Raw genomic sequence first — 18,966 nt, 5'->3', positions numbered from 1 at the left:
AATGTTCTTGGTGGTTGAGTGGTGTGGGGGAATGAGCAGATAATTATTTAAATGAACGAAATGATAGCGTGTACAAATAATTTAACAAGCCGCAAAATGCTTAAGGAACAATTGTGAATTTAATAATAAACAATGCACATGATGCACGTGTGTGTGTGTGTGTGTGTGTGGGGCTGTTTGTTCCATATTTAAATACGTTTACGAGACGACTACGAGTACGAATTTCGTTTTTGCATTATTAACACATTGAGAGGAGGAAAAAAACATTTGGCATGGCTGCAACCCACTTGGGCCAGCAAGCAGAGACGCCATAAAGACCATAAGTAATGCATCCAAGATGGTCGCTGCTCCTCTATTCGATTAGTCAATGTTCAGCGAGGACATTAGCTCTTCCACCCTGTGGGACAAACAACGGAAAAATAATACAAATTAACAGTTGGATGGCACTCGCTAATGGCTTCAGATAAGATACGAATTTTTACACTTGCACGCACGTGATATCTAAGTCCTGGAAGGCCACGCCCAGCCAGGCCACCACCAGGCAGTAATGCTGGAAGAGCTGCAGCAGCAGCTCACCCTCGTCGAGCATCTCCAGGCGCTCGATGCGCTGCCGTTCGGCCGAGGATATGCTCTCGTACACCTGCACCATGTCCCAGGCACGTGCACCGCTCCAGCCGCACTCCTTGAAGCGCTGATTTTGCGTCTCCAGCGACAGGCAGGACTCGACACCGGCCAGACTGCAGCCACGAATACGCAGATTGTTGAGCATCACCTCGCCAAAGCGATCGTTCATATTGACCTGCGAAAGATAATTGAATTTTGAAATTTCCTGTGAAAATGGACTCGCGCTAACCTGCTCGTAGTTGACAAAGACGGCGGCCTGAAACTTTTGCGCTATCCACTTGAGGAGATTGCGACAATTCTGTGCCTCGATGTAGACCAGCACACACTCGGCCAGGAAGATGGTGGGCAGCGTGTAGTCCACCTCGGCCTGCTGCAGCTTGTTGTCCACCTCGTCGAGATTGCGCAGATCGACGCCCATCAGATGGTAGCTGGGGCCATGCAGATCGGTGGGACTGAGACGCACCTCGCCGTCCTCATCGTGGATCTTGGCCAGCAGCGCCTTGTTGCGTTTGATTGTGTAGCATTTGCGCGCCGTTACCGTGGGAAAGTCCAGCTCGATGAAGTTCTTCACTTGGTGCGCCGTGTCCCTCAGGCGAAAGTAGAGTGTGTCGAAGCCACAGCCCAGATTAATGATCTGGCAGTTTCCAGAGGTTTTCTGCAAGTGAAACGCGAGTGTTGAGTGCAAGGCCAACAGTCAAAGTCGGGGCGTGGACATGGTACAGGGACATGCGCAGCTCTTCTGGCCCTGACAACGTGCAACAGGATGCGGAATTGCCATGGCACTTGACCTTAACACGCGCCAGACAGTTGGGCGCCGTGCCTCAGAGCCACACCACACACCACACCCCTGCGCATGTCATGTTATTTATAGCCGCATTTAAGGCTTATGCTAGGCAACGCTGCATGCTGCATGCTGCATGCAAAAGTGCAGCCAAGCCACTGACCTTCAGGAATTTCTCCACGCACATCTCGACGCCCTTGACGCGGGCAAAGTAGCCACGGTTTATCTCCGGTGCCTTACGCTCCTGATTACGCACAAAGTAACCAATGTAGTCGTCTTTCCAGTAGCCTAAGCGGACGGCACACCGCTTGCAATCGCTGGCATCGTCGTTGGTCGCTATCACCGCCTCGTCGCATGGGTGAAATTTGTGTGTGGTATTGTTGCCAGCGGCTGTAACACCGCCCGTCGATGGCGGCTCCATTGCTCTCCTGGCCCTGTTACACTTTTGCTGCCAGTAAACACTTGTTTTGCTACAATTTAGCTTCAAATCTCGGGTTCAGTTCAATTTTTCGTTCGCCTCGAAAACAGCTGATTGGTTCTTCATCTGGAGAGTGTGACCGCAGAATAATCAATCAAATATACCGACAGACCCACGGAAATATTCCGAAATAGACGATTTCATTATAAAAATATACCTAAGTATACCGTAATCTAAAATATTTGCCTGGACTTTGATTTTCTGTTTAATTTTACCAGCTAGTTGGAACTCTCAGCTTTAAAATTGTAATTTTATTTGAAACATCATTCAATTCTCCATAAGATTTTCTAATTTTCATGACTTATCTTTTATTGGGTTGATTGCAAAATAAGGTTAAAACTAAAAAGGTCAACCAAAATAATAGCATTTAAAGTTACTTGCTTGGGAATGGAATGTAACGTCGTTTGAAAATTTGTTGCCGACCAACTGATAGGTAAAGTATGGTTATTTGTGTACCCCATTTGCTATAATTAACATTAAAATTCAGTTTTACCAGCTTTTGATATTTTATATTACCAATATATAGGCTGCGATCAAATATTAGGCTCCGTGCACCCTTCCCAAAGGAACGTTGGGATTTTTTAAAAGATGTGAAACGCCTGTTCACACTGGCACCAAAGAACGCTGATGGTTTGAGTGCTGCCAGATGTGCGCAATGGTAGATACCACAGCATCGATGGCGGACTATTTTGAATACATTTCTCAGCATTTAAATCTATCCCTGGCGTACTACAGATTATGCCCGATTTCTAAACAAATTCTTATTGTATTAAGCAGTATCCTGCTTAAAAATAATTGTAACATCATTTTACAGTTTAGTTGCAACCTCCATAATAATTTCTAAGTCATTTCAGACGGACTGAGTGTAAAACCTTGAACAAAACTTAGTGTTAACTGCCGTCTTCAAGTAGATACTTATATGAATTTTAAGCATAATTGACTTAAGCACTTCATTAATAATGAAGGGGTCAGAATTATAAACAGAGCGTGTCGATCGTCAAGTGGTTTAATTGCTTCCCGCATCTCTGACATCGGAAGCATCGCCTCCGTTGCCGTCCCGGTCTTCTTCGTTTATAATTACAATTAGCAGCTACGCCCAACAACAGACCGAACGACCGCACTCAATAGGTTGGGGTCAAAATGTGAACTGATCTTTAATTGTCTGCCAGCGTCGCGTCTGCACGCTGACTCGAACAACACATGAATCACGATGCAACGTCCCGATGATTTGAAAATGCTCGTTAAATAGAAATTTATTAGAAATTATGCAAAATGTGATTCGGTTTTGTCATGCTAAAATCTCTCATTACAGGCAAAAGGCAGTGAGCAATCCGGATGTAGTCTTTCAATGCGAATTGAAGGCAATAAGTCAGTAGCCAGCTTATGCTTATCAGCAGGTCTGTGGCAATGGGATACAAATATTACAGCATTTATTTGTTAGTTTTTTGGGCGTAGACCAATTGCACACATGTCTGGCTACACAATCAATCAATAAATAAGTAACTAACTTAATTGTAACATTACATCATTGAAATACCAAATAAAAGTAAATAAAATAATTAAATTGGTTGAATCAAATTCAAATTTCCCGCCTCCAAACATTAAATGTGTTGCGACCGCATGGTATGAATATATTAGGTGGAGTGCACATAGAGCTATAGCGAGAGCGATATTAACGCAAATTTATTTTTAATTTCTGACCTGGTTTATCTAGTAGGGCTATGCTAAATTTATTCAATTACATTTCAGTAACTGTTGATGTTGTACCAAACCATTCATATTTTTTGTGCACCTCTTTAGTGGGTTAATTTGATAAGCACCAAAAATCGAGCTAAATATCGATAGCCCCCTTTCAGCTCTATTTCAAAATTCTCCAATTGTTCAAGCTGCGCGGTTGTGTTGCGCGCGTGAGTTTTATTATTTTTGAAATTTCTAAAAATTGCACAACAAAAAGTAAAGCGAAATCAAGAGCTAAAATCACTCGGTGAGTGCAGCTTCGAGCCGCGCATTCAGTCCAAATTCGAATGGGAGAGCGGTCGGTGGTTGCAAGCCCAAGCTGCGCGCGTTTCGTTGTACCTCCATCGCACTCAGGTGTGTGTCGTTCGTGTGAGTCAACCCGAATGAGTTGTTGGTAACAGCAAGTTAAAGCGTGTGTTTGTGTGTGTGAGTGTTAACAACGCCGCAACGTCAGAGAGCTGCGAGTGTTCCTGTGTGTGTGCGAGAGAGTAAGACTGCTGCTTCTTTGCTCGTTTTGACGGCATTACGTTTGGCTGACTCTGGCTACCTGGACGGACCCTACGCGAGTGGAAATATCTCTGACTCAAAACGGTCATTTCGTTACGTTTTTTCTTCTTTCTTGTTTGCTGTAGTTTTGAGCATTACTTTTTTACCTGTCCCCCCGCTGCCCCCACCTGCCGTCACGTTCGGGGCGTTGGCTATGAAAGTTTTCGTGGTTTTTGTGTGATTTTGTGTGAAATATTTGGCTGGACATGCTAGAAAATCGCGATTAGATAGTGAAAACAATCGGCAGCCAGCAACAAGTTTCCACGGCAACGTCATCAAGCGTCAATTGGAGCATAACTGTAAGGAGAAGTGAGATTAAGGTAGCGCACAGCCGCAGCCACAGCACAGCAACAGCAACAACAATATCAATATCAGTGGGCCAACACACACACACACACGCACGCAAACACCGTACAGTGCACACACACACACACACACACACGTACACCTGCGCTTCACTTTCAGCGTTATCGGTGCGTTCCACGGGTTTTGTTTGCTTTGGCGATTGCGAAAAAGGCAAAACTACTGCAAGTGATTCACCCACAGAAACAACAACAACAACAACCACCTTAGAACAACAAATTCGTTTGCTTGCGACATGAAATTTGATATGAAAACTCCCGCAAGTCTCATTTGAGAAATACAAAACAAAAACAATCGGGCGACTGACACTTTGGGCAGGCGTTTCTGCAGGCGTTTGCACTTCCGAAAATTTAATAAGAATCTTCTTTCAACACTTTCGGGGTTGAGTTGAGTAACCGAGCAGCGCCGTAACTTGAGGCACATCTTACGAGGTTGCAGCACCGGGTTAATGCACCACAAGAACCGACACACACACGCACACACAGTGCACTGTAGTGGTGGCTTGCATGTGTGTGAGTCCTTGTGCCAGTTCACTTGGTAACGGGAGGGGGACGGGGCATCGACATCACATTGCTCCTAACACGCCAATCAATTGCCAACAACAAAGTTCGATTCCAATTTTTACCGTTACGGACAGCCAGGTGGCTCGGTGTCTCGGTGTCTCGATTCTCTCACTTCTCTTTTTGGGCTGCCACCCTTCTGGGTAAGACAGAAAATACTTACAGTGAGTCGGGAAAGTTTTCAATTAGCCAAGCAATAGCGAACATCAACATTATTTCTCCCTAAAAACACTTTTCTGGCATCCATCGATGGTTATACTTAATAGCGAAGGGATATTCTGTGCTATAATGGAGGATTATTTTCTCTCTTTATTTATCATACAAATAATGTTAAAGAGAACAAGCTGCTGGTAACGGAAGAACTTCCAATAAATAATCTCCAAAAATTGTTCATTCAATTCCCGAACTCATTCGCTCTTCTTGGCGACAATCCGATTATGCTGTGATCCCTCTTTGCCCTATTCCCTTCTCCACTCTCGTCTTAAACCAATTTAAAGCAATGACCTTTTCGCCTTCACTCCAAAACAATTAACCCATTGACGCCGTTACCAGCGCCCCAGACAATGCACGTAATCGTTTTCCATCAAGCAGCCATCAAGCTCATTGCTGTGCGGAGTTTTGGATACTTCGCGCCATATGCTGTAACTTATTTTTAGCGCATTTTTTCGAGCCAACTTTGAAACGGGTTTGTCGGTCGCTTGGTCGCTTGGTCGCTTGGTCTCTCGGTTTTTGCTTCTAACATCGGAACGTGGAGACGGTAAAACGACGTAATGGAAAACCAGTTTGGTCACTCTTACTCCGCGCTGAGATTTGTTTTGCGTTTGTTTTGTTTATAAAATAAATTAACGGAGATTGTTTGTTTTACTTGTAACAGTCCACCATGATGCACAAACTGAAATATCGCGATAAATCGGCGTGGCTCACAGCCATTTTTGTTCTGTTTGTGGCCTCCTTCGCACAACTGGTCGGGGCACAGACGCGGGATCCCAGATTCTATTCACGACCCGGCGTTGACTATCATTGGCCCAATCCAGGGGATCCAGATTACAGGTGAGGCACATTAAGGCTCCTCCTTTGCTTGACGCTCCTTATTTTGCTGTATTTTGTTGAATATTTGCAGAACTTACACCTTCAACGATCGTCGCTATGGGCATTATCAGCCAAATGGTTTTGGTGCCAATTATCCAGGCAGAAATCCTCCGGGACAATATCCGCAGGGCATGCCCAATGAGGATCGTTTTCGCTTTGATCCGGTAAGACAGCAAACTCAAATATTTGTAGAGCAAACATGCGTTGAATCAATTAAATTTGTTGACACAATTCAAAGTGAACCGAAAACGATCCATTAACGCACACAATGGGAAGTCATTGAGTGAGTGAGAGACGTGCCCGATCCACAGATGACTCTCCGTTCTATCAATGCAATAATCTTTTAATTAAGTTTTCATTCCATTGACTTAATCAATTACACATGTTTGCCAGCCACTCCCTCAATGATCTCTATTTTTCCCCCTCTCTCTGACAGAACGATCCCAATGCTCGTACCCAATTCCCGGGTGTGCTGGCCGGTTGGCGTGAGGATTTGCAGGGCAAGCAGCGTCGAGACTCGCTGACACTCGATCGAGATGTATTCGTGACGACCAACTACGGACAGGTGCAGGGCTTCAAGGTGTACATGTATGACAATCCGGATCCGAAGTCATTCTACAGACCCTACCACTCCACCGTGGATCGTGTGATGGGCGAGTGCTCGGCCTTTCTGGGCATTCCCTATGCCCTGCCGCCCACCTTTGAGGGACGCTTCAAGCCGCCGCGCGCACATCGTGGCTGGCAGCTGCTCCAAGCTGTGGACTTTGGTCCAGCGTGTCCTCAGCCAGTACGTTACACGGGTGCCACCAAGGGAGTGATGGACATGGATGAGGATTGCCTGTACTTGAATGTTTACTCGCCAAAGGTGAGTTTGATTTTATTTATTCTGCCTTGTGCCAGGAAAAGAGGGAATGGGCAATTAGTAGATAAATTGAGGCAATTACCACTGTGAATATCATCACGGGAAAGCCAACAATGAAGAAGCTTACGAAAGAGATCTTAAAGCCATGCTGGTGGGCCAATCCCGCGGTTACAACATTGGCCGATGCGCCAATCAGTGTGCCATTGCCCCCGAAGCAGGCGCCAAAGGACAGGGCCCAGATGAGCGGTGCCATCGGTAGATTGAGCATCTTGTTCTTGGCCAGCTGAACCGTGAGCTTGAGCATCATCTGTGTGATTGGAATGTTGTCCACAAAGGCAGAGGTCAATGCCGTGATCCAGATCAACATCATGATGGCAACGGTCATCTGATTGGACTCGTCCACTCTCAGGATAACGCCAACTGTGATGTCTCCTATCCACTGGATGAGCCCCAGCTCGGACATGGCCTCTATCATGACAAAGAGAGCGGCGAAGAACAGCAGCGTGGACCACTCCACATGCAGGAGTATGGCATCCATGGCCTCCTTGTTGGCGAGGATGAGCAGCAGCAAAGCTGCCAGCATGGCAATCCACGCCAGCGAGGCACCCGCCAGCCAGGGCAGTGAGTGCAGGAAGAACAGAGCAATGGCAAAGCCCAAGGCAATGCAGCACTTGATCAGCAGCGGCTTATTCCGTATGCTATACTTCAGCTCCAACGCGGCCAGAGTCTCGTAATAGTTGTCCACTGGCGACAGCATGTGAATTGTCGCCCTAGTCCTGGCCCTCGCCCTGGCCTTGAGCTCTTCGATGCGTTCGAGGATATCCTCGCGCAGCTCATCCTCGTCCGCCGTGGTCGGAGATACCTTCTCCGCCTCCCGCTCCAGCGTCTGGATGGCATGGGTCATGGGATCGACGTCGGGTATGCGCAGCTTGTGGCGTATCATAAAGTAAATCAGAAAAAAGGAGCTGAACATGCAGATGAAGACGCCGGGGAACATGTGCAGCGTAAAGGTGAAGAAATCAATGCCATCCGCTTCCACATCGCTGTCGGTGGCTATGATCACGTTCGGCGGATCACCCACCGGCGTCAGAGTGCCGCCAATATTCGAGTAGAGAACGATGACGATCAGCACCAGCGTTGTGCGCACTGCCATCACCTCGCACAGCCGTATTGTCACGGGCACCATCAGCAGCACCATTGTCACATTGTCCAGGAATGCCGACATGATGCCGGTGAAGATGCACAAGAAAAAGATGAGGGGCCAGACATTGCCGCTGGCCATGCGGTAGGCACACACTGCCAGGTAGTCGAACACCCCTGTCTCGGAGAGTATCGCCACCATTATCATCATTCCCAGCAGCAGCATCAGCGTGTCAAAGTCAATCCATGAGACGATGGTCTGCAGCGAGGGTCGTGCACCCATGGCGGCCAGCACAGCAAGGGTGGCCGAGGATACCATGAGAGCGGCGAACGTTCGGTCCGTAATCTCCCAGATGATCAGAATGTACAGAAAGATGAGCAAAAGGCCAGCATAAACCACACCCATTGTGGTGTCCACTGGCTTTGTGTCCACCTGCATGACAAATGAAACTGGCTCCTCGCTGTAGCTCTTGATTGATACGACCACTGAGGCGGCTTTGTGGCCCTCTGCGACGGGCACTTTAAAGTGATTCTGCGCTTCTCCATACTTACTCTCAGACTTTTTGATATAGACATTCCACATGTCGGAGTGCACATAAGTGACATTCAGACTCGAGTCGCGACGCTCAATCCGTATGCCCACAGAGTCCACTTCATCCGAGACACTCGCATAGCCCATGAGGTCCTCATCAATGCGTCCCTCCAGTCGAATTTCCGCATCGTTGTGCGGCAGTTGTCCCACTTTTCTGAGTAGCGTTTGATTGGGTAAAATGGTCACCAAGGATTTGGGTACTTCTTCTGGCGCATTTGTGGCCAGTGTAATGGTGAAGAACAGCCATAGGAGAATCAGAATTCCCAATTTTGTAAACAAATAGATACGATTAATGAGCTTGCGCCTGTTCTCCTTCTCCTCCTCCGTTGGTGGATTCAATAAGGGCTTAAATCTTTTGCGTAACGCAGAAGGCCAAGATGGCATGCTTCCACCTTATTTGTGGTGTCCTAATCGAAGTACATGCTCCAGAAGAGTCAAACAAAAATAAAAAGTAAAAAATATTTTTTTTTTTATAGAAATAAAAAGACTGATTCCGAAAAAGCTACTTTGGTCATAGTGCAATAGTGAAAACCACATACAAAGACAATATACAAAGGATCTAAGTGACAGACACCCTCTTCATGATGATTTAACAAAGACTCCATCCAGTTGCAAGAATTCTCAACGAACATCCACAGAGATTCCGCATTAAACTTCCTTCCTAAATGAAGGAGCTTACATCTTCTAAGGATCCAATCTGTTGTCTTGCTGTAATATAGAAAATAAGATCATTCACTATGAATGAAGATAGAATTCCACTTGGCTCTTGGTTGGAAATTCTTTGTTCCTTTTAAACACAACTCTAATATTTTTCCGGATACTTTATGATTACTTTAAGAGTACTAAAATATCGTCTCTCCTTTTGCAGACTGGCGCTGGCGTGGCCCAAAAGTATCCTGTGATGGTTTACCTCCATGGGGGAGAGTTCATACGCGGCGCATCCAATCTGTTTCAGGGCCACATCCTTGCCTCCTTCTATGACGTGGTCGTGGTAACGCTCAACTACCGACTGGGAGCACTGGGCTTCCTCTCAACTGGCGATGAGAACTCGCCCGGTAACTATGGCATACTGGATCAGGCCATGGCCCTGCGGTGGATCCACGACAACATCGAGTTCTTCAATGGGGATCGGGACTCGATTACGCTGTTTGGTCCGGGAGCTGGCGGAGCGTCGGCAGGACTGCTGATGGTCGCACCGCAGACGCGGAACATGGTGAAGCGAGTGATTGCGCAGTCGGGCTCCGCGCTGGCAGACTGGGCGCTCATCCAAGACAAGTACAGGGCACAGAACACGAGTCGAGTGCTGGGCCAGCTGCTCGGCTGCTCCATTGAGTCGTCGTGGAAGCTGGTGAACTGCCTGCGCACCGGACGCAGCTTCTACGAGCTGGGCAACGCGGAGTTCTCGCCGCAGGTGGGCAGCTTCCCCTGGGGTCCAGTGCTGGACCACAACTTCACGCTGCCCGGCGACGACTGGTACGAGGGCTGGCGCGAGAAGGACTGGCGCTTCCTCACCCAGACCCCAGAGACGCTGATACGTGCAGGGAAATTCAATCGGAATATTCAGTACATGACGGGTGTGACCACCCAGGAGGCGGCGTTCTTTGTGGCCCAAAACGAGTCCCTGGGGCCGTACTACGAGCTGGATGGACGCTTCTTTGAGCAAAAGATACGGGAGCATGTCTTCCGCTACAACTACACCCTGAACCCCAACGGCGTCTACGAGGCCATCAAGTACATGTACACGTACTGGCCGGATCCTAACAATAACACAATCATTCGGGATCAGTACATCAACATGCTGAGCGATCTCTACTACCGTGCGCCAGTGGATCAAATGGTTAAGCTGCTGCTCGAGCAGAAGGTTCCCGTGTTTATGTATGTCCTGAACACCACCGTGGAGGCATTGAATCTGCCACAGTGGCGCAAGTATCCGCATGACACGGAACGCTACTTTCTCACTGGAGCACCCTTCATGGACACCGAGTTCTTCCCCAAGAAGGAGCATCTGCAGCGGAACATGTGGACGGACAATGATCGCAACATGAGCCACTTCTTCATGCAAACCTATTCGAACTTTGCCAGATATGGGTAAGTTTCAGGGAACACTCTTATCCTGGTACATTTCCCTCATGCCTTCTCTTCTTACAGCAATCCAACGCCCCAACAGGTGCTGGGGATGCACTTCCAGCGCGCGTATCAAGGCGAAATTCGTTACCTGAACATCAACACCACCTTCAACTCGTCCATTTTGCTCAACTATCGGCAGACGGAGTGCGCCTTTTGGACGCAATACTTGCCAACTGTCGTTGGGGTTCTGGTGCCCACATATCCGCCCACAACAGAGTACTGGTGGGAGCCCAAGGAGCCGCTGCAAATAGCCTTTTGGAGCATGTCCGTCACTTGTCTCTTCCTCATTGTACTCGTGGTCATCTGCTGCATCATGTGGCGCAATGCCAAGCGGTAGGTTGAGCTTTCATTTAAACCCAAAGATCCTTGCTTATGGCCGATTCATTTGCAGTCAATCGGATCGCTTCTACGACGAGGATGTGTTCATTAATGGGGAGGGCCTGGAGCCTGAGCCAGATCCAAGGGGCGTGGACAATGCTCACATGGTGACCAATCACCATGCCATGCGCTCGAGGGACAACATCTACGAGTACCGGGACTCGCCATCGTCAAAGACCTTGGCCAGCAAGGCGCACACAGACACCACATCCCTGCGCTCGCCCAGCTCCCTGGCCACCACCCAGAAGTCTGGCAGTCAGGCGTCCCTGAAGTCGGGCATCTCCCTGAAGGAGACCAACGGCAGCCTGGTCAAGTCCGAGCGTGCGGGCACGCCACGTTCCCAGGCGAACGGAACGACAGCCAAGGCGGGGCCCGTCGAGGAGAAGCGGCTGCTGCATCCACTCTCCAGCACTCCAGTGCCGCAGCTGCAGTCGGAGCCCACCAAGAGAGCGCCGGCCAGCGTCTCCGGCAGCAGTCGGAGCACCACGCCAGTGCCCTCGGCACGCACCACCACCACAACGGCCACGCTGTCCTCACAGCCAGCGGCTCAGCCCCGACGCACCCAACTGGTGGAAGGTGTGCCCCAGACCTCCGTCTAAGAAACCGCTCTCTAAGCGCGGGATGCGCTTAGGGAGTCAAATCGAACAAAACCATTCAACCAATCCAAGCCCTAGGAAACAAACGAAGAAGTAGGTCCAACCTATAGATGGATTTCCTCTCCCCTTTTTGTTTATTAAATATATTTTCTTATTTTTTCCAGTTCTTTCTTGGAGCTGAGTTGCATTTTTGTGTTGCCTTTCGATTTAGTTTCCATAATTTATAATTTATTATTTATAAACAGATCTGTGAGATCTCAGTTTGAAGATTAGCTTAGGTTTTATTTAACGTTTAGTTTTATTATTGTAAGTTCGATAACCCAACGAATACAAATCCATATCAATGACATTCCATAGCCTTCAAATTGGCCCATAAGTGTATATAAATCTACCATTAGTTAAATGTAAGGACAGCCTCTATTTAAAGCTAAAGAACCAGAAGAACTAATTCCCATGGCAGCTTTTCGTTTATATAAAGTATTTTTAAGGCATCTTTTCATTTGCATTCCATGCCCATTTTAGTGGCATCTTTTATAAGTAATTCGAATTAGAACAAATAAATTACCCTTAAATGAATTTTAAATTAAAACTCATTCAAATATTAAGTTATTTGAAGAAAATACTGTTCATATACCATTTACTCGTATTAGTTTATCATTTGTAAGTCCAAAAGCAACACCTCAAGTGCCTTCAATTCCATGTGGTTGCCTTTAATGGGCCCAAATCCATGCCTAGTTGTAAGCCTTCCCATACCCCCCTTTTGTGTGCATCTTTATTAAGTTTTAGTTGTAGATTTTGTATATGTTTTATGTGTCGCATATAAGCCAAACAATGACCATAACAATTCAGTGTGAACCGTCCAATAATTTTATGTTTTCATAAGCATCGTGTACATGTTATTGTCTGTATATAGTTTCTAGATCCATTACACGATCGAAAGCATAATCTATAATTTACATTTTATGTGTTACCATTTTAGGTTTAGTTCATTTTATTTTATTGTATTTGTCCTGTAATAAATTAATATAACATCGTGAATGGAGAACTCTCATAAATATTATAATATTCACCAAATCACTTGCGGCTTAGGGACGACCATCTATAGACGACGACCATACATAATGGCAAATCCTACGAACGGGTGCCAGGTTGGTCGATGGTCGATGGCCGATGGTTGGCCACCATTCTCCGACCTAACCTATGAGAGATGGAAGTTTGAATTGGAGTTTTGAAGTAAGTAGTAAGTTCTGAAGTAATACTTTGAACTAAAATTTACCACTGCAACATTTCCACTGAGGGCTTCATATGCCTGCATATCCCTGGCTGAAGAATGGTCGCCGATTCTGACAGGAGAAAAGATTCAAGACAAATCTACAATTGCAACTACAAATCTACACATCAACGGCAAGTCTTCCAATAATAATATCAAATTAAATGTATATATATATATATTTCCAACTGATTTTCAATGGATCCAAGACGGTTCCAGCTTGGGGTATAACTTGTTAATTAATATTTGAAAAGAGCTACAGCAGCATTAGGTCAAAGTAACACAAAGCTAATGATATTCAAGGCTAATCATTAATTTTATTTTCAGGCATTGTCAGGCAATCATAAATTGATCAACTTACTTCGAATTCTCAAACTCTCGTGCATTTATTTGCTTCAAATACGCGTTGTAAAAATATAGTACAGGGGTGCACCTTAAGCAACTGCCTTGTGGCAGGGTTAGCACTAGGATTGGATGAATTATTAACATCATTTGTTAATTGTGGAAGTCTAAACATTATGTCCTTAAAGATAGAGCGAGGCGGCAAAGACAATGTCGCGCTTGAGCAGTCGAATGCCCTCCGAGAACTTGTTCTCCAGGTCCGTGTTGCCGATGGTCTTGGAGGCCTGGCACATTTGGCGCAGCAACTCCTCCAGTCGACGCATGCAGCGGATGATGGAGCCCTCGAAGATGTCCGTCATTTTGCAGACGGCCAGGAAGCTGGAGCCCTTGCACCAGGCCAGCACCACGTCCATGAGGAAGGGCTTGAACTTGTCCACATAGCTGTCCGCGTCGAGCTCCAACTTGCACTCGGACGACACCTTGGCAATGCGTCGCGCCAGATCCTGCATGGAGCGCAGCGGTCCCGAGAGCTCTGTGGCGCTCTTGGGCGCCTCCTGGGACTTCTCGTCGCAGACGAAGCACGAGAGCAGGGCCACCGCCTGGGGAGCACTCAGATCGTTGAAGACACCATTGAAAATCATCTCGGTCATGAGCAGCTCATCCGCTGAGCTCAGCTCGCAGGCCACCCGCCCCTTGAACTCGATAACATCGCCAGGCTTGCAGTAGCCCATACGTCGCAGCACGCGCTTGCGATGCTTCAGCTCCTCCATCTGCAGCAGACTGCGTGCGGCCTTCAGCTCCACCTTGATGGCCGTCAGCTGCGCCTGTAGCTTCACCTTGTCCTGGTAGCGCTTGTGGATGCGCCCCAGCTCGGCCGAATTGTGCAGCGGATGCTCCTCCAGGCGCGCCTCAAACTGGGCAATGGCATCGACTATGTCGCGGAATTCGCGCTCCTTTATGTTCATGTCGTCGATGGGATTTAGCACAGGCGGTCCCAGGGGGAAGCGCTTCTTGGCCTCTTGGATGGTCTTCAGTACCGCGCGCCGGTTGTCGGCGCTGCGCAAATCGTTGGGGAAGTACACCCGAATCGAGCTGATTTGTGTGATGAGTGTGTGAGCCACCGGCACGACCTCCATGCAGCCGCGCTCGTTGGGCTGGCAGGGCTCTGTGTCTCCCGACTTGGCGGCCGCCTCGCTCACGTGCAGCAGCACATCGATGGTGACACTGGGTTCACTCTTGAGCGGGTTCTTGCGGCTCTGATCGTGCTTCTTGAAGTTGAGAACAATTCCCCAGTCGTACTCCTGTGTGCCGGCCGAAACTTTTACCAGCCTGCCAGGCTGCAGGAAGGGCAGCAGGTACTGTGGTCGCGTCAGCCACTGGCGGAACTGCTTGCCATGGTTCTCCAGCTGCTCGCGGATGTGATGATACGATGCAATGTTGTGCTCATCCTTGATGCTCAGCTTGTTCAGCTCCAGGGTCTTCTGCTCCACCTGTTCGTGGAGGCCGGGCAGGGCGGCCTGGTTCTGGAACTGATAGAAGCTCCGCTCTAGCATGTACTCCGGATTGATCTCCTCCACGCGCAGCAGATTCAGCACCATGTTGTAGGTCAAGTGGAAGGCAGAGTTGATGGGATCGGCCTTGCCCTGCACTATGTCACGGCCCACGGCCGGCGAGACCTTCTCGTCGATCATCAGAATGACAATGCCCTTGTCGTCGAGGCCACGACGCCCAGCGCGACCCGCCATCTGGATGTACTCGCCGGAGCTGATCCAGCGGAAGTCCTTGCCATCGAACTTGCGGGGTGCAGTGAAGAGCACCGTTCTGGCCGGCATGTTCAGGCCCATGGCAAACGTTTCGGTGGCAAAGAGCGCCTTGATGAGGCCCTCGCCGAACAGAATCTCAATGGTCTCCTTCAGAATGGGCAGCAGACCGCCGTGATGGATGCCAATGCCTCTACGCAGCAGCGGCAGAACATTCTCCACCTGCGGCAGGCGGCGATCCTCGTCGGAGAGGACATCCATGGCATTGTTGAACACCTCATCCACGAGCTTCTTTTCATCGGCCGTATTGAAGTCCAGTTTGGCCATTTGCATGGCAAATATTTCGCAATCCTTTTTGCTGAACGAGAATATGATGACCGGGGCAAAGTTGCGCTCCATAATCATCTTGACGATCTTGAAAATGTTCGTCTGTCCGGCATTGTGGCCCTTGATGCCACCTTTGCGTCCCTTCTGATCGCCCTTGCCAGCCTCTCCCGCATTGGCCAGCACGGCCATGGCTGTGGTGAAGTTATCCTCCTTGAACTGCCCCTTCTCGTCGACAATCAAATGGATACCGTCGCCGCCAGCTGGGAAGATGTAGTGCTGCAGCGGCGTGGGGCGGTAGTCCGTGTAGACAACATGGCAGGGCTGCTTGTGCAGGTGGCAGACCCATTCGGCGAATTGCCGCGCATTCGGGATGGTGGCCGAGAGGAAGACGTAGCGCACGTTGTCCGGCAGCAGGATGAGCGTCTCCTCCCACACCACACCGCGCTCCTTGTCGCGCATGTAGTGGATCTCGTCGAAGACCACCCAGCCAACCTCGCGCATTATCTCGCTGCCGCGGTACAGCATGTTCCGGAGGATCTCCGTGGTCATGATGAGGCACGAGGCTGAGGGATTGATGGTCACGTCGCCGGTCACCAGGCCGACGTCCTTGAACTCGTCAGTGAACTCGCGGAACTTCTGGTTGGACAGCGCCTTGATGGGCGTCGTGTAGATGACGCGTTGCTTGGCCGCCAGCGACTTGGCGATGGCGTACTCCGCCACCACGGTCTTGCCCGCTGAGGTGTGGGCCGACACGAGGACGCTCTGGGAGTTGTCGATGCAGAGGATGGCCTGACGCTGGAAGGGATCAAGCACGAAGGGATACTCCTTGGCCGGAATGCCGGCAAATGGCTGCAGCGGAATGTACTCCTGGTCAGGGTGGGCGGCCACTTCGTGGGTGCACGACTCGGGCGCCTCCAACAGGTGTGTGACAATGCGTGTGCGCAGAACCTCCAATGCGCCGGAATCATCCACATCGGCCACCTCCTCCACATCCTCCTCCTCCTGCTGCTCCTGCTCCTCCTTCTCGGCCACATCCTCACTCTTCTTGCTGGCACCCTCCTCCTCCTTCTTCAAGCGTTTGCTGGCTTCCTCCTCCGTCATCTCCTCATCCTGCTGATGATGCTCCTCGTGCTTTTCCCCATTGGACGCGTCGTCGGCCGGACGCTTGGCCGCCTTCTTGGCGGCTTTGTCTGTGGCTGGCTCAGCCTTCCTGGGACCTGGCGGGGGCGGCTCAAGGCTCTCTGGCGGCACTTCGGCAAAGCAATCGAATAATTCGTCAATGTCCATGCTTTATTTTTATATATTTTTTTTTTGGTATTTAATCGCTGCCGCGAAATTGGATGGTCGCACGACGTTGAGTCCGCATTGACCAGGTACTTTAGTTCGATGATGGGGCTGTCGATATTTTCTTGACTATCGATGGTTGTCCATGCTTTATTTTTGTTCCAAAAGCGCACGCCTCAAAAACATGTGATTTACCGATAAAATATACCGACTGACCTACAACAAAGTACCACATACCAGCATGTGAAGAACAGCAGCCTATCACGCTGTGCAGCACTGGTCCAATCAGCTGTTCGTTTCACGCTCTAAGCTATTTTCAGTTGATTTTGTCCGGTCACACTTTCTCCCTATTTTCACGACTTGCGGTGTTTTTTTTTACATTTAACGAATTTGCGCTTTTAAAGCAAAACAAAACTTACAAAATGGTTGCTGGCGGAGCTTCGGATACGGGCGGTGTCAAGCCCATGGCCATTGCGGGTCGCATGGTGCGCGAGCGTGAGCGCCTGATTGGAATGACACCCGAAGAACGGGCCTGGCGTAAACAGTGGCTGAAGGACCAGGAGCTGCACCACGGCGCCCGCAAAGTGCCCGCCCTCGAGCTGGAGATGAACAATCCCATCAAACGCTTCTACCGCGCCCCTCTCGACAAGCTCTGCAACGTTCTGACACCGGCCCTGGTGAGTGTAAACGTCGCCCAGGCATAATCGTCGCTGCATTATGTAATCGCACAAATCGACGCAATTTTCTCCTTTATGTGAGTTTTTGTGAGTGTTTAACTGATTCCTGTTATGCTTTTTAGGGCTTCCAGCGTGCCTACACGATACGCTTCTGGACGGGCAAGGCTCTGATGGCACTCACGGGCATCTATGCCACCGCCTACTACTTCAAGTACAATCAAAATGTGAGTATTCCACTGGAGGATACCCCTGGGGGAAGCGGGACCGAGTCAACTAGTAGAAGGATAATATCAATGAAATCCAAGAAGCCTCCAACACAGATATTTCCGCTAGTCCCAAGTGGCAGTGTCCCGTTAATGGAAGAACAGGAATCGCACACGCTGTGCAGCACTGGTCCAAACAGCTGTTCGTCTAACGCTAGTTTGTTGTCCATCCATTTGCGCAATGATTTGCATACCACAAAATCTCTCACATTTTCCATTTGTTACCATTTGCTTGCAGGATTGGACCCGCAAGGGTGGCTGGCGTGTGATTTCATCGCGCAAATCCTGCGTTCCCGGCGACGAGGGCTATCCCCGAGTGTCGGACCGATCCGCGCCCTCTGACTATGCGGCTCGAGGCTTCAAGGAGTCGCCTTTGTAAGCCGGAGAACGGAACACGATCTCTGGTGCTTGAAACTTTAATTAATGATAGCAAAACAAATATCGCAATAAACATGGAAACAAAATGTGAGAGAGAGGGGGAGGGCTTGGCAGACTTTTGTCATTGTGGCTGCGTTTTTCTGCTGCGTTTGGGTTTTTCTTTGTTGGCATTTACCTGAAGCCAAAAAAAACGCTGCTGTGGCAGATTGCAGCAGAGCTGATTAGGTCGTGGCTTGGCTTTTGACCGTTTTCCTTTAGTTGATTTTTCGAACGCGAGCTGGCAGCCAGCTGCTGCCGAAAAAAGCAGAAAATGCAAAACAAAAGTTGCAAATAATCAAATTTAAGTGGAGCAACATAAAATATGCTACTTCGGACGGAATTGAAACACCAAATCGTTGTCGAGCAATTTTTAAATTTGTGCGCGCTTCGAAATTTCCCGCAGGGTAGCACTGTTCACTTCGATAACACATGACTGAAGTGTGAAATGGCTGAAAAATGTTGGCAAATCTGAAATAAACAAAAAGAGCACGTCAAGTATAATATAAAATGCTGAACATTCAATTTAAAATGATTAAATACCTTAATGTTTTTTAAAAACTGCAATAAAGTGTAAACAAAATGAAAAAAGGGCGACGCTCGCGTTCAGGTAGAACAGCATAATATACTTTTCAGGATATTTCGACATCGTAATGGAGTGGTATATTTTCTAAATGACAGCGATCGACAGCCTAACAAATCGAGAAAAATGTTATAGGATATAACAAAGACAACAAAGAGGTATATTTCGGTATA

At 48.6% G+C, this 18,966-nt stretch overlaps 5 protein-coding genes across 9 annotated transcripts; 2 read left to right on the top strand and 3 right to left on the bottom strand.

Moving 5' to 3' along the window:
* Positions 1 to 47: 47 nt before the first annotated feature.
* On the bottom strand, positions 48 to 1,942 carry LOC117584559 (leucine carboxyl methyltransferase 1). The gene is made up of 4 exons (XM_034273517.1): positions 1,569 to 1,942; positions 854 to 1,279; positions 495 to 799; positions 48 to 397 (listed from the first exon to the last, which is right to left on the bottom strand). Exons 1-4 carry the CDS (start codon positions 1,824 to 1,826, stop codon positions 361 to 363), a joined length of 1,026 nt encoding a protein of 341 aa, XP_034129408.1. The 5' UTR covers positions 1,827 to 1,942; the 3' UTR covers positions 48 to 360.
* Positions 1,943 to 3,869: 1,927 nt separating this feature from the next.
* Positions 3,870 to 12,449, top strand: LOC117584556 (acetylcholinesterase). Of its 4 annotated transcripts, none has more exons than XM_034273511.1 (8): positions 3,870 to 3,974; positions 5,964 to 6,139; positions 6,210 to 6,342; positions 6,615 to 7,043; positions 9,641 to 10,860; positions 10,921 to 11,232; positions 11,291 to 11,966; positions 12,038 to 12,449. In XM_034273511.1, the coding sequence occupies exons 2-7, from the start codon at positions 5,970 to 5,972 to the stop codon at positions 11,874 to 11,876; spliced, it is 2,850 nt and encodes a 949-aa protein (XP_034129402.1). In that variant the 5' UTR covers positions 3,870 to 3,974; positions 5,964 to 5,969; the 3' UTR covers positions 11,877 to 11,966; positions 12,038 to 12,449. The 4 variants fall into 4 exon arrangements, with proteins under 4 accessions (XP_034129402.1, XP_034129401.1, XP_034129404.1 ...); XM_034273510.1 differs by having other exon boundaries at positions 3,874 to 3,989; XM_034273513.1 differs by lacking the exon at positions 3,870 to 3,974 and adding an exon at positions 4,181 to 4,465.
* On the bottom strand, positions 7,020 to 9,193 carry LOC117584558 (P protein). The gene has a single exon (XM_034273516.1). The coding sequence runs from the start codon at positions 9,154 to 9,156 to the stop codon at positions 7,060 to 7,062; it is 2,097 nt and encodes a 698-aa protein (XP_034129407.1). The 5' UTR covers positions 9,157 to 9,193; the 3' UTR covers positions 7,020 to 7,059.
* A 1,055-nt stretch (positions 12,450 to 13,504) lies between the features above and the next one.
* Positions 13,505 to 16,909, bottom strand: LOC117584555 (exosome RNA helicase MTR4). 2 transcript variants are annotated; one of them, XM_034273509.1, is made up of 2 exons: positions 16,605 to 16,909; positions 13,505 to 16,574 (listed from the first exon to the last, which is right to left on the bottom strand). In XM_034273509.1, exons 1-2 carry the CDS (start codon positions 16,857 to 16,859, stop codon positions 13,668 to 13,670), a joined length of 3,162 nt encoding a protein of 1,053 aa, XP_034129400.1. In that variant the 5' UTR covers positions 16,860 to 16,909; the 3' UTR covers positions 13,505 to 13,667. The 2 variants fall into 2 exon arrangements, with proteins under 2 accessions (XP_034129400.1, XP_034129399.1); XM_034273508.1 differs by having other exon boundaries at positions 13,505 to 16,909.
* A 272-nt stretch (positions 16,910 to 17,181) lies between these two features.
* LOC117584560 lies at positions 17,182 to 18,269 on the top strand. Its single transcript, XM_034273518.1, has 3 exons — positions 17,182 to 17,533; positions 17,656 to 17,757; positions 18,035 to 18,269. The coding sequence occupies exons 1-3, from the start codon at positions 17,279 to 17,281 to the stop codon at positions 18,173 to 18,175; spliced, it is 498 nt and encodes a 165-aa protein (XP_034129409.1). The 5' UTR covers positions 17,182 to 17,278; the 3' UTR covers positions 18,176 to 18,269.
* The last annotated feature ends 697 nt before the right edge of the window (positions 18,270 to 18,966 follow it).

The sequence above is a fragment of the Drosophila guanche genome, unplaced genomic scaffold (assembly GCF_900245975.1).
Source record: "Drosophila guanche unplaced genomic scaffold, DGUA_6, whole genome shotgun sequence".
Taxonomy (NCBI): domain Eukaryota; kingdom Metazoa; phylum Arthropoda; class Insecta; order Diptera; family Drosophilidae; genus Drosophila; species Drosophila guanche.
This window is presented reverse-complemented; position numbering and strand designations above follow the sequence as displayed.

Coding starts and splice junctions, on each gene's coding strand:
- LOC117584559 (XM_034273517.1), bottom strand. CDS start 1,826: ATGGAGCCGCCATCGACGGGCGGTGTTACAGCCGCTGGCAACAATACC. Junction 800..853: donor TCTTTGTCAACTACGAGCAG/GTTAGCGCGAGT, acceptor TATCTTTCGCAG/GTCAATATGAACGATCGCTT. Junction 398..494: donor TTCCAGGACTTAGATATCAC/GTGCGTGCAAGT, acceptor TTTGTCCCACAG/GGTGGAAGAGCTAATGTCCT.
- LOC117584556 (XM_034273511.1), top strand. CDS start 5,970: ATGATGCACAAACTGAAATATCGCGATAAATCGGCGTGGCTCACAGCC. Junction 6,140..6,209: donor CCAGGGGATCCAGATTACAG/GTGAGGCACATT, acceptor GAATATTTGCAG/AACTTACACCTTCAACGATC. Junction 11,233..11,290: donor ATGTGGCGCAATGCCAAGCG/GTAGGTTGAGCT, acceptor ATTCATTTGCAG/TCAATCGGATCGCTTCTACG.
- LOC117584558 (XM_034273516.1), bottom strand. CDS start 9,156: ATGCCATCTTGGCCTTCTGCGTTACGCAAAAGATTTAAGCCCTTATTG.
- LOC117584555 (XM_034273508.1), bottom strand. CDS start 16,859: ATGGACATTGACGAATTATTCGATTGCTTTGCCGAAGTGCCGCCAGAG.
- LOC117584560 (XM_034273518.1), top strand. CDS start 17,279: ATGGTTGCTGGCGGAGCTTCGGATACGGGCGGTGTCAAGCCCATGGCC. Junction 17,534..17,655: donor ACGTTCTGACACCGGCCCTG/GTGAGTGTAAAC, acceptor TATGCTTTTTAG/GGCTTCCAGCGTGCCTACAC. Junction 17,758..18,034: donor ACTTCAAGTACAATCAAAAT/GTGAGTATTCCA, acceptor ATTTGCTTGCAG/GATTGGACCCGCAAGGGTGG.